At 46.6% G+C, this 17,499-nt stretch overlaps 2 protein-coding genes across 9 annotated transcripts in view; one reads left to right on the forward strand and one right to left on the reverse strand.

The window, feature by feature from the left end:
* Positions 1–11,724, reverse strand: part of STS (steroid sulfatase) — a 646,106-nt gene extending 634,382 nt beyond the window's left edge. For all 5 annotated transcript variants that reach the window (XM_037821492.1, XM_037821493.1, XM_037821494.1 and 2 more), the window contains exon 1: positions 11,459–11,724. The gene's annotated coding sequence lies outside the window, so the exon portion shown is untranslated. The remainder of the gene's footprint in view (positions 1–11,458) is intronic.
* Positions 11,021–17,499, forward strand: part of LOC119522832 (pseudouridine-5'-phosphatase-like) — a 224,551-nt gene continuing 218,072 nt past the window's right edge. For 3 of the 4 annotated variants that reach the window (XM_037821501.1, XM_037821500.1, XM_037821498.1), the window contains exons 1-2: positions 11,036–11,173; positions 15,929–16,159. In XM_037821501.1, the coding sequence (XP_037677429.1) occupies positions 16,015–16,159 (145 nt within the window). In that variant the 5' untranslated portion in view covers positions 11,036–11,173; positions 15,929–16,014. Of the gene's footprint in view, positions 11,174–15,928; positions 16,160–17,499 lie in introns of all 4 variants that reach the window. The other variant, XM_037821499.1, reaches the window with a different exon arrangement.

A 17,499-nucleotide genomic window follows, 5' to 3' on the forward strand; every position in this document is an offset into this window, starting at 1 on the left:
CTCCTGGGGAGATAAAGAGAGCCACACTACAGGGGCTCAGGGTCCCCTCCTCCAATGTGAAGTGGGGCATGCAGTTGTGCGTGTCATCCACCCTTCCGTGGAGAGGGAACTGCCATGATGACAAATTCCTGCTGCTTCTGTTGACCACTGTTTTGCGAGCAAAGAAGTCAACTTGCTTTATGGCGACTCACTGCACGCTAGTTCTTTCTCGGGTCTACTGACTGCTGAGTGTCCACTGAACTTTGATGGGAGCAACTGAGTGGTCGAGACCCTGCTTCCTCATTGGGGGGTAACGGCCATTCCTCGGACCCCACCTCAATCAACACCTCACCACAGTGCAAGCTCTGGGACCTTGGGCAAGCCCTTAACCTGTCTCAGCACCTGCAAAGCAGACATAAAAGTACATTCCAGGCAAGGTTACTGATGAAAGTGGTGAAAGCTCAGGGCACACACCTGGCACGAAAACACCTGCTCCATTTTGGGGCAATTTTTAGAATGCACAAGTGAAAAGATTTCACTGTTCAGAACGACATAGACCCCTATGTTCAAGATCATGAAAAGCAGGTGCTTGGGGACATCATCGAAGGTTGAAGCTACCTGAGGTCCAGCATTCTGATACTGGCCTTGCACGTCAAAGGTATCCCAGTGGAACTCTCTAACTAAAACTGGGCACCTGTTCACGTCAAAGGTATCCCAGTGGAACTCTCTAACTAAAACTGGGCACCTGTTCTTACTTTGGACTCCATGCAGGAAGAACCCAACAGGATGAATCTTCATGGAAAACTCGGGTGTCATCTAGAATGAGCGCGGGGACACAGGCATTCGAGGGTTAGGAAGCAGAGACCCATTCTGGAAGATTGGACATACATGAAGTGTGTGGACACAGGCTTGATGACGAGGCTCTGAATCAAGGAGCAAACATCTCAAAGCCACTGGGCAACTGGGGCCAGGGAGGCACGGCACCCACACAGGGGATCCAAGATCCAAGCTGACCCTGGGCTGGCGTCGAGATTCCATGAGCCACATGGAGAGGAGAGGGCCTAGAGACCCCGACCCCACTGTGCAGCCTTCACACTGTTCATCGACAATGACAGAGGAGAAACTGCACGTGGCTCTGTGCACGCACAGGGTAGGATCTGTTATAGGCTGAATCGTGTCCTCCAGAAAAAGACACGTCCAAGGCCTGAGCTTATATGCAAGCAAGGTCTTTGAAGATATCACTAGTTAAGATGAGATCAATTTGTATTAGCCATGGCCCTAATCCACAAGGACTGGTGTCTTGTAGTAAGAAGAGGAAATGTGGATACAGACAGACAGACACAAGGAGGAGAACACCACGTGAAGATGGAGGCAGGGAAGAAGACCACGTGGGAAGGGAGATGCAGCCACAAACCGAGGAACCAAAGAACTCCCGGAGCCTTCAGAAGGTCGAGGAGGCAAGGCCGGGTTCTCCTTTACAGATTTCACAGGACACACGGCCCTGGTGACACCTGGATCTCGGATTTCCAGCCTCCAGAACTGGGACATCATCAATTCCTCTTATTTGAAGGCACCCAGTTCATGGCACTTGCTCATACAGCCCCAGGAATGGAAGATACTGAGCTACTCTGAACCAAGCCATTTACCACCTCCATAAAATCCACACTCGTCAACACGCCTCAGGTGCTCTCCTATCGGTGGCCCCAGAACCCCTCCTGGACATTAAGATTTAGGCTTTGGAGCAGCAAGGGGCAAAAGCAGGTGAGAAGCCCCCCACAGAGTTCTTCCCCTGTTGCCACAAGGAGCGCCAGAGGGGGCAATCAAAGGAAAAAGACCAGAAATCCAGAATAGTTTGGCAGTAGGCATTTTTGGGTATTTGTGGTTTTTAATTATCGTGCGCGTCCCATTCCACAAGAGCAGGCCTAATCACAGCTTTCTCCTTGATATATTGCATTTTGGGGTTTGAAGTTATAGCTTTATTATTAAACCCCAAACAAAGTCCTAGTAAACTGCCTTTCTTTAAACGGCATTGCCATTTACTGCAGAAGGAAGGAGCCGTGGAAACTGATTGCCTCTAAGGTTCCTGCGGACTAGTTTAAATGGCCCTAGGAAAGGGAGTTGAAATGCATGCTTTTAAAATGTTATTCTTTATACATTAATATAACGGCAACCAACAAACATATTGGAGTGTGCCCACAAAAGAACAGACGGCATTTACTGTACCTGCCTGATTCATCTAGTTCACTTAACCTATTATAAAACTCTCAAACCACTGCAATTACGTATCTGTGTGTGTGTACATAAATAATACATAAATTATATATAAAGACCTTTCCTCCTAAGTTTCTTAAAGCCACACAAGTACATATTTTCAGGAAATACATAATGTGTACATATACATGAATATTAAATATGATAGATATATAGAGACCTATATTCCTAAGTCTGTTAAAACCATACACACATATTATTTGCATATATTATTATGTATTTATGCAAATTAAATATATTTAAATTATAGACATCTTCTCTTCAGTTTCTTACAATTCCACGCACATGCATATATAGCGTATGTGTATGTATTTGCATATACACACATCATTCCCTTTAAGATTGTTAAAATCTTAAGTATTTGAAGCCCTCAACAAGATTCTCATTCCATACGATTTATCATGAAAATTTACCATTTTCATAATAAATGGTTTCAGTGGACTTGCTCACATCACAAACTCTTACTAAAGGATTGCCTCAAGTCAGTTAGTGGTTAGATAGAATTTCAGAATCAGAACCCAGTTCAGCAGTAGTCTGGTATTTCTAGAAGTGCGTTTTAAGGATCTCATTTAATGCATGTGAAGAGATACTACATTTCGTAAAAGTACGTGTCACGGTTCCCACCAAGCAAGTGCACAAAATTAGAAGAGCGTCCCTGACTGCAGGCCTGGGAGTGTTGGTGGGAAAGGGGCTTACAGGTTTGTGAGGGGTGGATGTGGTCCCCCACGCATTCCCAGCTTTGCTGTTCTCGGGGACAGGGCAGGTGGTTCCATCCCTGGCTTTCAGCTCCAGGGTCTTGCTGCTGCTAAAAGGCAGCGTGCTCCCAGCAGGCACCAGAGGGCACTGGCAGCAAACACTTCAAAGGAGAAAACCTGCAACTTTGGAGCTGACCACAGCTGTTCCTATCAGCTCAGCACTTACATCCAAAGTACAAAAACCAAAACTGGTTTTTTTTTGGAATTTTCATTGTCCTTAGTTTTGTTTTTTTTTTTCCTTTTCCCTAATGACCTCTAGAATACTTTTCCTTTTTTTGTACAAACCATAGCACCTATGATTTCATATAAGTTATCTTACTAGGGTTAGGATTTTGATTACTTACCCATGACATGAAAAACATTTTAATATAGGAAATAATATTTTAAAATATATTTTTCTTTTATTTTAAAGGAAGCAGGAACAACTTAGGTTTGCCTCTTGGCTCTGCTCTTTTAAGTTGCATTACTTGAGGCAAGGACTTAACTTCTCTGAAGCTCCATTTTCTCATAATAAGGATAATTATATGTGTGCCTTACAAGGCTACTGAGGGAATTAAATAAGAGACCGTTTATAAAGTAGTGTGTATGTCCTAGACAGTCAAGAACTGGTAGCTACTTTCAGGGTTGTTAGGAAACAAAGAACCAATTTCAACCATAAACAACTAACCATTTTTTAATCTTGGACTCTCAACACATGCCCATAATGAATATTTCTGAGAGGGCTCTGCAACCTGAACAAGACACCTTGTGGGATCACTGACTTTCAAATGAGTGCTGGGCTGAATCCACAGCAGCAGGAAGCAAGATCAGGCAGGGATCCTGTCTCAGGAGAGATGGGGGGGCTCGTGGTGAAAGTGGGAACCAAGACATCAAGGCTCCCAGTCACACCCACTGGGGGCAGGGCTACCCCTAACAGGGGCCTGAGCCGGCTGTGCCAGAGGATTTGGCCAGACCCAAAAGTAAGGAGGGGAAGAAGACAGGGAGGGAGGGAGGAAGAGAGGGAGAGAGGGGCAGAGAGGGGGAAGGAGGGAGGAGATGGGGAGAGAGGGAGGGAGATGGGGAAAGAGGGAGGGAGACGGGGAGAGAGGGAGGTGGGGAGAGAGGGAGATGGGGAGAGGGGGAGAGTGGGAGGGAGAGGGGGATAGAGGGAGGGAGGGGGAGAGAGGAAGGGAGGGTGGGAGAGAGGGAGGCAGAGAGAGAGAGAGGGAGGGAAAGAGGGAAAGGAGGGAGGGTGGGAGAGAGGGATGGAGGGAGGGAGGGAAAGAATGAGGGACTGAGGGAGGGAGGGAGGCAGGGAGGGAGGGAAGGAGGTAAAGAAGGAGGGAGAGAGGGAGGGAGGGAGAAAGGGAGGGAGTAAGGGATGGAGGGAGGAAGTGAGAGAAGGAGGAAGTGAGGGAGGGAGGAAGAGAGGAGAGGAGGGAAATAGGAAAGGAAGGAGGAAAGAAGGGGCAGAAGATGGGAAGAAGGAAAGGAGAGAGGGAGGAAGGGAGGAATGGAGGGAGGGAGGGAGAGAAGAAGGGAGGGAGAGAGGGAGAGAGCAAGGGAGGAATTCTCTGGAACCATGAGCCCCAAACCTTAGAAGGAGGGCTTTTACCAGCTGGGGCCTGATGACATCAGCACCCCACCCCACCCCCCAATTTCAGGGTCATCCCCAGTCAGCAAAGATCCCAGGGAGACAGCGGTGATTTTAAGCGCGGGCTGGGGGTCCTCACCCGTCGGCCCCTCCCTCAGAAGCCTCCAGCTCTCCCTCTGAGAGCACAGAACGTGCTGCTCCACAGCTGTAGGCGTCCACTCCTGTGCTATCGGTTTACACGTCACAAAACACCGCTCTTCAGCTCTTCATCTTTAAGTGACTGCTATAAAGCAAACGCTAAAGGGGCCATTTTCTTGTTATTAGTTTGGACTTGCATTTTACTCTTCTATTTATTATTTTCAAGCACTTTGTCTATGTGGGGAGGGTTGGTTTAAAATCACACACTATCCTCTGTAGGGAACCGGCCCCTGATGCGCACACGCATTCTCTGAAATCGAGTAGGAGGGGAGGCCCCGGCCCCCACTCACCCCGGAACACAGACCCGAGCCCCAATCTGCAGGCACAGAGTGCACCCGCACCGACCACCAGCACAGCGTCACTGCTTTCCCGCTTCTCTACGGAGAAACACCCGCAAGCCCCCGAAGAAGAATCTGGTGACCGCCCCATAGAGCTAAAGTGTGAGCCGGCCAGGCAGAAGTTAGGACTTCCCGGTTTTCTCCTGTCTTCAGGGAACACCCCAGCCTCAGCTCGTCCAGTCCCATAAAGGGCTCAAAAGATGGTTCCGCTCAGGGCTGGAGGAGGGGCCGAGGCCTGGGAGCCCCTGTGGCTGTAGTGGGTGAAGGCTATGGGAAGAATGGATCCCCCAAAAGATATGCTGACTCCACAGAAACGTGAACTTAGCTGGAAACAGGGTCATTGTGATGGAATTAGTTAAATTAAGAGGAGGTCACCCTGGAGTCCCCTAGGCCCTTATCCTCAGATGACTGGTGTCCTCATAAAAAGAGGAGACACACAGAGATAGCAACCCACAGAGGAGGCCTTGTGAAGACTGGGCAAAAACCAGAGCCATGCATCCCCAAGTAAGGAGCACCGAGGGCTGCCTGCCACCACCAGAGGCTGGAAGAAGCAAGGGGAGATTTTCCCCTACAGGTGTCAGAGGGAGCATGGCCCTGCTGTCACTTGATTTCAGACTTCTGGCCTCCAGAATGGAGAGAGAGCAGAGTTCTGTTGTCTTAAGCCACCCACTTTCTGGTACTTTGTTATAGCAGCTCTAGGAAACCAAGACACAGCCCACCGGTACTGTCTGTGCAGAGCCAGTGAGAAAGAGGTGTCCAGTTGTTTGGCCAAGCAAACACTGATTAACATTGATAGGCAGTGGACTGCATCTACAGCTAATTGCATCTACAATCAACAAAGGGGACTGTCCTCAGCATTCCAATCAATTGTAGGTATTAAAAGACAGAACTAAGTATTTCAGAATTTAGAAAGAAGCATTTTTGCCCCTACTTCAGCCAGCCAGCTTTTCCTGGGGAACTCAACACCATCTTCATTGGAGTTTCCAGCTTGAGGTCAGCTTTAGGTCTGCTGTAAGGAATCTGTACTTGAGAATTCCCACAGTCATGTGAACTAGTTCCTATAATAAATGTGTGTCTCCCTCTCCCTCTATATATATGCACACACATGTACAGACATGTACACACCAACACATACATATACATATACATGAAGGAAAACATTGTAACCCAGCCATTGAGTTACAGTCATTTTAGTACTCTGACATCTCTAAGGAAACAAGGAACTAGTGAAACACTTCCTCGTTTGTGTCACAAGCATGGAAGGACCCATTTTCTAAGAATCAAAGAGCACGTTTTTGTCAAGGAAAATGTTATAAAAAACGCATTTGTCATGTCATTTTTCAGCCGTACGTGCTGTCGGCTCTTTTGTCCCTCTTGTATCCAAGAAGGCCCTCTGATTGTGTCATGAATGCCTGCACCTGGCACGGGATGCGGGGGAAAAGCTTCCATGTGCAGGGCAGAACCTCCAAGCTCTTGCCCCATCCTGCCTGCCCCTCCTGGCTACGAGAATCACACATATTGCTAAATAACACAAACTGCCATTGCACTGGGAATTGCCGGCAGCGGTTCCTGTCCCAAGGAATGGAAGGGACTTTTCAGAAGATAAAAAATTGAGCAAGGACAAATGCAAATTGAGAAAGTGCAGCCTTCTGAAAAGTTGCAACATTTAATGATTAGCTGGTCTTGGTTGGTAGGGAGAGGCTACTAAAAATGGACAAGTGTGCCAGTTTGGATATATTATGTCTCCCAAAAGGCCATGTTCTCTGAGGCAATCTTGTGTGGGAAGACATTATTGGTGTTGATTAGACTGGAATTCTTTGATTGAGTGTTTCCATGCAGATGTCACTCAATCAACTGTGAGTGAAGTGTTTGATTGGATAATTTCCATGGAGGTGTTACCCGCCCATTCAGGGTGGGTGTTAATTGGATCACTGAAGTCGTGTAAAGGAATTCACAGACAGAGGGACTCAGAGCAACTGAGAGTGACATTTTGAAAAGAAGCTGAAGCCTAGAGAGCAACATCCTGGGAGAAAGCCATTTTAAAACCAGAACTCCGGAGCAGATGCCAGCTACGTGCCTTCCCCGCTAACAGAGGTTTTCCGGACACCATTGGCCATCCTCCAGTGAAGGTACCCGATTGTTGATGACTTACTTTGGACACTTTATGGCCTTAAGACTGTAACTTTGTAACCAAATAAACCCCCTTTATAAAAGCCAATCCATCTCTGGTATTTTGCATTCTGGCAGCATTAGCAAACCGGAACAACAAGTATATTCTATCAACCAGTATAAGACCCTCCTGTGTAATGAAGAACTCAAATGATGACCAAGCATAACTTCCCACTTGAAAATCCTCTCATTGCCTTTGTAAGCCCCTGGAACCAGCTTGCTATTTTGAAACTTTTGCTCCAACTTGCCCAGTCTGAGATCTCCCTGCTTGGGCAGTTTCTTTCAATAAACCTACAGCTTTTGATTATATTGGTAACTTTGTTTCCTTTGACATTACCACACATATATAATATATATGAATAGATATTCACGTGTCACCAACCAATCCATTAATCAATGAGTTGGACATACGTATGCTTCTCTAGGGCCATGGTTTTCCACCAGGATGGCTTTGCCCCCCAGGGGACACTTGGCAATATCTGGGGACCGTTTTGGTTGTGACAACTGTGGGGAGAGATATGCTGTTGGCATCTGGTGGAGACCAGGGATGCTACTGACCATCCTACAATGCACAGACTGCCCCCAACAACAACCAGTTGTCCAGCACAAATTGTCAATAATGCCAAGGTGGAGAACCAAGTATAAGCCAGCAATTGGCTTCCATAGGGTCCTAAAGCTCAATTCAGGAATTAGTTCTTTGGGTACCTAACTACATGTGGCGGTCCAAGTGGGACGCCTCCAAAGTCTCCCTGAATACCTGGCTGTTCTACCATTGAGTTTACCTGCTGAACTCTTTGAGGAAATGTTGGCCCATGTGGACACTGAGGCATGCAGGTTTGAGGAATAATCTGCCATTTCCATTCCTCAGAGCATATATGGATCACCATCTCCTGGAAAGACTGATTCATTCATGTGCCCCCACTCATAGCCTCCTATTGCTTTAAATGCTGGACAAGTGTGCTAACAGTTTTCTACAATGGGAGAAGGTTGGTTCAAGCAGATTCTAACTGCATGTTACTTGAGGTGGCAGCTTAGAGCAGGGTGACCAGCTGCTCTGGCTTGCCTTGGACTGAAGGGTCTCCCGGGAAGCAGGGCTTTTAGTGGTAAAACTGAGAAGATCTCAGGCGAAGCAGGATGAGTTGGTCACTCTCACTTAGAAGTAACTAAAGGACCATGGGTTATAAAATCTGAAAAGCACTGAATGGGGAAAGAATGAAGTAAATATCCCCTTAGCAAGTGAGTATCTCGTCTGCAATGTGCAAGATGAATTTGCAAGTCTCTAAATGGACAGACCAGAAAAAGCAGGACTCATTTAAGATGTTGGTGTTTTAAATTTTTATTGGTATGTGCTATTTATGACTTAATCTTATCAAACAGATGAGAGTTTCAGTGAAGATTTCAGTACCTCGGATGCCTTCCCCCCACCATCCTGCCCCCGATAAGGTCTTAAGACACTCCCAGGCAAGTTCCACAGCTAAAGGAATGCTGAGCAAAGGGACATTTGCAGTTGCAAAGAGGATAATGGAATCGCCAGACTCCCAGGAAAGCCTGAAGAATTCAGCCAGCAGTAGCCTCAAGTGTTCCGGCATTCTGGACTCAATGTCCCTTCCAGCTCCAGTGGACCTGGCAGCTCTAGGGCTGGGGAAATGCAAGAATGGCATTGCCTGCCAACCTGATATCTCTTGGACCAGGTAGGAGTAAGGAAACCAGAGCCCTGACGGCAAACTTCAGGACTGGGATTATATCCAAAGATAACCTATATTATAAGCAGCTTTCCAAATACAACAGATGACACAAACACAGGCAAAGAAAAGGTATACCTTTGTAGACAGTTGAACCAAGACAGCAAAATAAGAAACCCAAAATAAGCTAAGATGCTATATAGAATGATATATATATATACATATATATACATGGCTATATAGAATGATATATATATATACATGGCAATAAATTGCATGTTTAAGTTTATATATTCTGTGAGAAAGGATCATCTTTTTATTCATTCCATCGGTGCTAATGTGCTTCTGACACCACTGTACAACAGCTTACTGGATTTTCTCTGTTGCACTTTAAAGTTGTCAGAGAAAGGAAGCTATTGTCCCAGGAGGAAAATACAATTTCCAAACATAAACTGCTCATTTTTCGCTGTTGGGAGAATTATGAAGAGCTTTAAAGGGCATCTAGTTAGTTACTTGTGCACAAACCACTTCAACAGAACACATTTTCATTTTTTTCCAATCTGTCTTGTGACAAAGAAGCATTAAAGTACTTTTTTGTTTTTTCCCAGTGAAGGGGTATCTGCCATTTTATATAGAGATGTGTTTCTGAAGAGCATGGAAAATAAGACTGTAAAAAATAATAATTTGAACTATGTCTTCACATGTGTGGGGAGTTGAAGTCCACAGAGGGTTTCCAATGCATTTCTGCTGCAGTGTACATGAGACATTGCCATTTCAGCCATGGTTTGGGGGGCCTCCCTGCCAGCCCCTTGGTGTCCAGCAGTGAACCCACTGGTTTCTCTCCCAAAAGCAGTGACGAGAGCTGCAGCCAATGAAGCATGACAAACGTGACCTTCTCCATGTACCCTGAATTCCAGGAAGGTGGGCAACTTCATCACCTACTTCTGTGTGTTTGCTTATTTGGGGGGTCTTCAAACGTCAGGCCACTCCGTAAGCTCCTTCTAAGGCACCAGCTACCCCAGACGAAGCATGTGGGTTATCACTGTACTTCTGAATTCCTAATCCTGGCGTTGGGGCACTTTTCCTTTCAAAATACTCTTCTGACCTACTGAATAAGCAAATAAGTCTCTTGTTTGCATGTCTGTTTGTTTTCAGAGAAGGGCAATAAATCAGGAAGGAGAAAGAAAACACTCCAGCTGGTGAGGATGGCATATGCAGGCACCCCACCAATGTCTGCTGGGTGACTTAATCAAGGGGAAACCGAGGTTCAGAGACCCACCGTCTATCATAGTTAATAAGCGATCTTGTAGAATCCAGGCATCTCCAAAGTCTGGGTGCTTAACCACATACACACACCCTTACATTTAAAAGTCTCTAGACATGTCTTATTTCTGCTTCTTGAAAAGTGCTATCCTTACACTTAAACTTGTATATGCACTGTAAACGAACAAAGAGAAGCAGGGGAAAAAAGGCATTTCTGAGAATAATGCAATAAATGCTTTTCAGAAAGGACAGGAAAAGAAAAGAAACTCTGAGCAGCCAATGACAGATGAGATACAGGAAGGCAAAAGCAATAGATTTTTTTCTTCTTCTTCTTTAAAATGCCAGAGTCCTCCTTGTGTCCCTTCCTATCAGATGTGGGCCGGGGCTTGGTTTCGGGAGAAGGCACCTGCCCGGGGTGCGCAGTGATGCTCACTGCGCATGCGCGCACGGCCCTGGCGCAGGCCGCTCGAGAGGCTTGCGGGCGGGCGATACCCTCGGACTCCAGAGCCGGGGTAGGGACTTATATCCCATCGGGGAGGCTCGCGACTCTGTCCCCCGTCCTTACATCACGTCGTTTCCAAATTCCAGCCATGAGCTTCCCCACCAGCCCCGTCGCTTACATCTGCGCGGCCCTGTTTAGAGCAGTCCAGCCCAGCGTGAACAGAACGGGCTCCGCGGCGAGATAAATGTGTTGCACGCGCCCGCCCGCCCCGCATCCCGGCCCACCGCGGCTGCGCGGATCGGCCCAGCTGCGCGTGCGCGGGACACCCGGCGAGCGGCCCGGGACGCGCGTACGCGCACGCGGCAGCAAAAGCGGAGGGCGCGCGGGCGCGCGCGTCCCCTCCCATCCCCCACCTGGCTAAGGAGGCGGCACCATGGCGGCGCCCTTGCCCCCGCCGCGACCCGTCACCCACCTCATCTTTGACATGGACGGCCTCCTTCTGGGTAGGTAGCGTGCGGCCAACTCCCGCGAGGGATCTCAGGGGAGGGGAAGGCGGGCGGCCTCAGGCCCGGTCCCGGCGGCGGCGGCGTCTGAAGGGCCGTGGCGCCCGCTTCTGGTGGTCAGGCCGGGGGAGGGGCCGGGGGTCGGGGGGGAGCGCAGCCCCCGGGAACACCCCCCCCCCTCCCGCCCAAGACTGCACCCGCGCGCCCGAGCCTCCCGCCCCGACCTCGCTCCGGGCGGCCCTGCCTGCCTCAGTTTCCCCAGTTGCACGAGAGCCGGCAGGGTACCTGCTGGGTGGGGAGGGCCGTGGGCCGTGGCGTCCTGCGCGGCAGCGGCTGTCCACCCGGCGCCTTGGCTCCCCACCGGGCGACGCCGAGGGGTCGCGGCAGGGGCGCGGCGGCGTCCCCGGGGAGCAGCGGGAAGCTGCCGCGCGCCCCGCCGAGCTCAGCGCGGGACGGTCGGGCCCCCGGTGGGCTGCCAAGTGGTCCGGCTGCTCAGAGTGACCACTAGCCTCGGCATCCCTGGGGAGCCGCTGCGAAATGCAGAACCTCCGGCCCCACCCCGCCCCTGCCCAATCAGAATTTGCACTTTGTCCAGAGTGTTTGGAAGTTTGAGAAGCATCCCTCTGTGCATCCCAGGGGTTAACCATCCTCACATGTGTGCTACTCCGTCCCGTGGCCTTGGACCCGGACTTGGCCAGGGCTGCAGAGTCCAGTTCAAACAAAACAGACTCAACTCAGGAGCCAACTGCCCTAAAGCCTAACCAAAGCATTAACAGAATTGACACTAAAAAACCCCGCATTCTAATCCCCTGCACCAGAAGGCTTCATAGGGCGATAAAAATCCCTGCATACTTTATGTGCACTGATGAACTGGTGGTTTATTTACATACCGCATTGCTTCATTTTAACATCCTACGAGGTAGGAGGAAATAATTTACATTTGACTGATTAGGAAAAAACAACTGCAGCTCAGAGAGGCAACGTTACTTGTCCAAGGTCACACAGCTAATAAGGAACCAAACAGAGAAATGATCCTACATGGATCTGATTATAAATATAAATGACCTTGTGCTCATCTTAAATTTTGGGTATGTCCTTGCTCTGGGTGATCATATTTCTCTATGATTCAGTAGTGAGATTGTTTTGTTTTGTTTTGTTTTATAAGGCACAGAAATCCAGCATCTTGGTTTTACGGACACAGGGATATAAACTAAGGGATTCCAAGGGGAAAACAAAAAATAATCTCTAAGTCCATAATTGGAAAGAATAGTGTAGGCAGCTACTAAATTTGAAATGACTCAATTTCAGGCAGCTTCTGGGATTCATCAGTATAGTTTGTAGACATGAGTTTTCCTACCCAGGTGGTCAAGAAGTTAAATTGTTAAATCAATTCTTACCTTCTAATGAAAGGTCCAGAGAACCTGTTGTGGGAGTCTCATGAATTTTAATACAAGCTGAGTGTCTCGTTACAGTTAAATTTATTAAACTTCTAAATGAACTCGATGCTTCGATCTGACTCTAGATTCACACTGAATTCTTTAGATTCACACTGAATCTAATTCTTTAGATTCACACTGAATTCTTTAGATTCCCTGAAGTGATGAATGTGGCTTTTGTGGCTCTACTTCAGGGGTAGTCGTCAACCGAAGTCCTCTTCTTTCCTAGTTAAAGCAAGTTGCACTATTACTCAATACTCTGAACTAGTCAACCAAAAATTACTGTAATTTCAGAAGATAAGACCTGGCTCTTTTGTTCTTATTTTCTCTCTGTTTTATCCTTTCCTTCCCTAACTCTTCTTTGAGGTGGCAAGACTTGCAGAACTTTCTCAGAAATTTGCCTTTGCTTGTTCTATTCTTTTACAAAACGTCTTGTATAAAGGACAGCTTTCCAAAATGTACAAATTTACCCTGTTTAATCTACCAAATTAGGCTTGCTCCAGTTTTGTAGTGCCTTATTCCAATGTATCTGTTGCTTGCATAGCAAATGTATCGTCAATTTGCAATGATTTCTTTTGCAGTAGGTTTGGTCTTGAGAATTTTGAGTACATTTCCCCAGGAAGTTCCATTTGTCAATGTATAGTCTCAGTACTTGGAGTTCTCAGGGAAGTAAAATTGAAACCAAATAGTTTCATCAAAATTCATACATTACAAGGGGAGCTTGTTTAATCAGAGAATGAGGAAGTAAAGGGAGGTTTTTGTGGAAATGTTCAGGAGAACACCAGTATACTTTTCCAGTACATACTTTTTTTGAAATGTATGATGCCATAACTTCCTTTCAATCAAGAAAAGATACTTTGGGGTTCTGTTTTTCTTGACACAAGGTAACAGTTATGGTTTAGGTTATCATTTTGCCTCTCAAATAGAATTTAGAGAAAGAGAAGTGGGGTGGGGGCGTGGGGGCTGATTACCTAGGAACTAGGACAAGATTTTGAAGGAAGAAGGTTGACAGGCATTAAGCAGGATCTAAACATATAGTCGAGGGATATTATGTACTATGTAATTACCTGAGGTAGGCAAACTGAAAAATTGGGAGCACAAAGAATGGGCCCAATCTCTTTAAAGGAGAAGAAAGTTTATTGTCTAGAGCAGAGTTGGCTGATAGAAATATAATCAAGTCACATAAAGTTTTCTAGTTGTAACATTAAGCAGAAAGAAACAGATGAAATTAATTTGAATGATGTTTTTATCTAATCTCATGTAACCAAAATACTCTTATTCAATATGTAGTCAATATAAGGAATCATTGAGATATTTTGCATTGGCCTGTGATTCTAAGGCTTCCAAGTCTTTATTTTATGCTCACAGCACCGAGTTCGAACTGTCCACATTTCGGGGGCTTAGTAGTCACATGGAGCGAGTGACCGTGCAATGGACAGGACAGGCCTAGAGCTGTGGGAGGCAACCCAGACTGTCTGCTGCTTTGAGAACAGCTGTGGTGGGCAGCCCCCGCCGAGGGTGAATATTATCAAGTTGGATGAATTAGGAAGCTTCTGATGTGTGCAAATTGTGTTTTCCAAGGATCTGATACAATAATTATTTAAGCTTTTTATACCTTCAGCAAAGAAAAAATGAAAAGGAAGCTTATTAAAATGCTTTTAAGATCAGGAAAATAAATAAGTTTGAATATGAGGGGAAATAAGAATATTTGTGGTATTGGTTATAATTTACCATGCCTACATAGCAGCACAGTTTGGCCTTTTCTTCACCTTGACATAGTGGAATATGGCCTGCTCGTCCCTGTTCGCACTCCAGGACAGTAATAGCACTTCTGATTGTTTGGAAGTACCTACTTTCCATACCCTAAGCCCCCAGAAGTAGGGACTTTGAGGTGTTCTCTGAGCACGGCACCCCGGGAATCACTGCTTGATGTGGCCATTTCACCACTGTGCCCAGTCAGTGGTCAGAACCCAGCCTCAAGCTGCCATTCCTTTGATAACTTCACCTGGGCTAATTTCTTTAGAAAGCTGCAAGATCCATACAGCTGGTGACAAAAATAGAACTTCCCTATTTTTAGCCCTAGACTCATTCTCTGAAAAACCTACCTTGTCCTTTGACCCAGCATTGCTTGTATGAGGTGTGAAAGTGGAGGTGATGGACTTTTCCCATCGGTTGCTTCTCATCACTTAATATTATTAAGTGTCTTGGCTGCAGGGGGCATGGGGGGTGGGGGGAAGTGGGAGTAGAACAGAATAAAGGGTCATTGGGTATGTCTCTATGTAGGTTGTTCAGCCTCAACTTGCAGAGATCCCAGTTGCAGTGAGATAATGATTGCACACACTTTCTTTTACACCCCCTGCACCCCCGCCTTGTTGTGTGCACTGGGGTCTCTTTCTGGGTGTTGGGGCAAGTATGCAGTGCCTCCCCCCCCCCACCCCCCCCCAATTCTCTGCCCTGACTCATCTGGGAACCCACAATGCACATTTCGGTTTCATTTCACCTTGCTGGGTGAAATTTAGGTTCTCTCCCTCATCTGCAAAGGAGTAACTGAAATTTGAGACCAGTCTAAGGTGTGAGCCAACACGGAAGGGGCTATGACTTTGCCTTCCTTGCTATGGTGAATCAATGAATTTGTTTTTTTTTTTTTTTTTTTTTCTGGAAACTGAAAAGATGTCTCATACAGCCAGCATGAGACACAGGTGTTCCTAATAAAGGTCCAAAATGATTCCAAGTAAGATTGGGGGGGGGGATCAGGGGAAGGCAATAATAGACAAAATCATATGTTAGAGAAAATTTGTCAATAATAAAAAAGCTTTGAATTGTGGACTAAAGTTGGTACATTCAGTCCTCTTGGGTTCTGCTTTCTAATACACCTGAACTGTGTCAACTTTGAGTTTGTTCTGCTACTTCAAGGTAGTTGTCAACCACAGCTGTTCTTGTGTCTGAATCTAGAAGTAAGTGTGATTTGAAGTGCAGATAAATGAGAGAAGCTGACAATATGACTAAAATATTCAGATGATTTCTGTCAGTATAGGTGTAAAACACCCTTACCTTATGTTCCTTCTCCTAGCTTCCTTAGCCTCATACTGTGGTTTTATTTGGATACTTAGCTGAACAAACTGGGTGGAATCATGGGAGAGCAGCCATCATTTTTCTCTAACCAGGCCTTCCTTTGTTCTTCCTTTCTTTCCCTTGAAAAGCTGGGTCTGGGGGATTATTTGGGCTCTCTTATCTTTTGGATTACTTGCTCTTCACTTGTATTCTTTCTTTTTTAAAATCACTGTGATTTAAATGTCACTTGTTCTCTGTTCCTTTGCAGGGTGTATAATAAAAAATTGGTCCTCAGCTCAGATTTCTGGCCTTTGCCCTGGGAAGTAACTTCTGGAATTTCCCAGGGTGACTGGCATGTTTTTGTTTTTCCTGGTGGACCTCTTGATAGTTGACGCCACTGTGATGACTCAGGATGGCCTGCTCAAGAAAGACCGACTCAACTCCGTGATTAGGGGATTGGGGCTTCTAGCTTTGTTGTATCATCCCCACCTCCAGGGAGGTAAGTGGGGCTGGAGGGGGTGTCTAGCCATGCAGGCACTGATTCAGTCATGCCTTCTCAGGGAAACCCCATTAAGAACTGACACCAGAGCCCGGCGAGCTTCCCCGGCCGGCAGTGCGCAGAGTGCTGCCACACACTGATGTGCTGAGCACAACGGAAGCTTCCCGTCGGCACCCTCCCAGACCTCATCCTATGCTTCTCTTCCTCTGGCTGCTTCTGATGTCTATCTTTTCGCTATGATAAAACTATGATTATAAATATAGCATTTCCCATGTTCTGTGAGCCGTTCTAGCAAATTATCGAACCTGAGGGATCCTTGGGGACCCCTGAATTTGTAGACAGCTGGTCTGAAGTGAAGGTGGTACTGCAGATTCCCAGACTTGCAGCTGACATCTGAAATGAGGGCAGTCTTCTGGGGACTCTTACTTCTGACTTTGTAGTAGGATCCTTACTCATTGTACAAGAGTAGATGGGGAGTTAATGAAAAATGAAAGAGTGATGGAAATAATGCCTCCTGAGACATGTCCACTGGGAAAGCCGTAATTATACAGCTGCCCAGGTGACTTCAAACCTTTGGACAAAATGTTTGAAAAGTTATTTACGTACAGCCTGAAAGGTAAAATGGCAATATATCGGAATGAGTTATATTTGAAAATCAAGCTCCTACCCTCAGGTATAAGTGAATACCGTTGACTAATGAGTGCAACATCTGATAGATTAAAAGCCTTATTTAATTTTGTTAAAATGGGAGGGGGAGGCAGCTTTGGTTTCGTGGTTTTGATATTTGTGGTGTAAAATTGCCTGCCGTTGGTGTCTAAGGGCGGTTTCCTTGAAAATGAAATCATGCTAATGCACATACATCCCTGGGCTTTGCAAAAGTGGCCCATGATTCTGGTCTCTCTCAACTTAGAGAGAGACTGGTTTATCACCACCTCTCTTAATTCTCCTTGACATGGGCCTCTCTCCTGTCCTTCCCCGGGATGCATACAGTCAGTAGTCAGATATTTGCCCACAGAGTAACTGGGCAGCAAGGTATCCTGTGTGGGAAGAAAATGGTTCTCTGCGCAATGCCCTTGGCTGGCAGGAAGTTCCTTCGGTGTTGCTCACAGCAGCAGACCATGCACTTGACATGCTGACTGCTCTCCTAGCTCCAGGAGCTAAGCTGACTTACATGCCCTCTTGGAATTGAGGGTGCTCTATTTAAAACACGTTGCAGATCATACAACGTGTCAGAGACAAAGTTTGTATGACTGACTCCCAGTAGCTTTTGCAGATGGGAGGGTCTGGTGGTAGTCTGCATGTCTAACTCATGGGAGGCCTTAGAGACAAGAGCCTAAGAG

Source organism: Choloepus didactylus, chromosome X, assembly GCF_015220235.1.
Source record: "Choloepus didactylus isolate mChoDid1 chromosome X, mChoDid1.pri, whole genome shotgun sequence".
Taxonomy (NCBI): domain Eukaryota; kingdom Metazoa; phylum Chordata; class Mammalia; order Pilosa; family Megalonychidae; genus Choloepus; species Choloepus didactylus.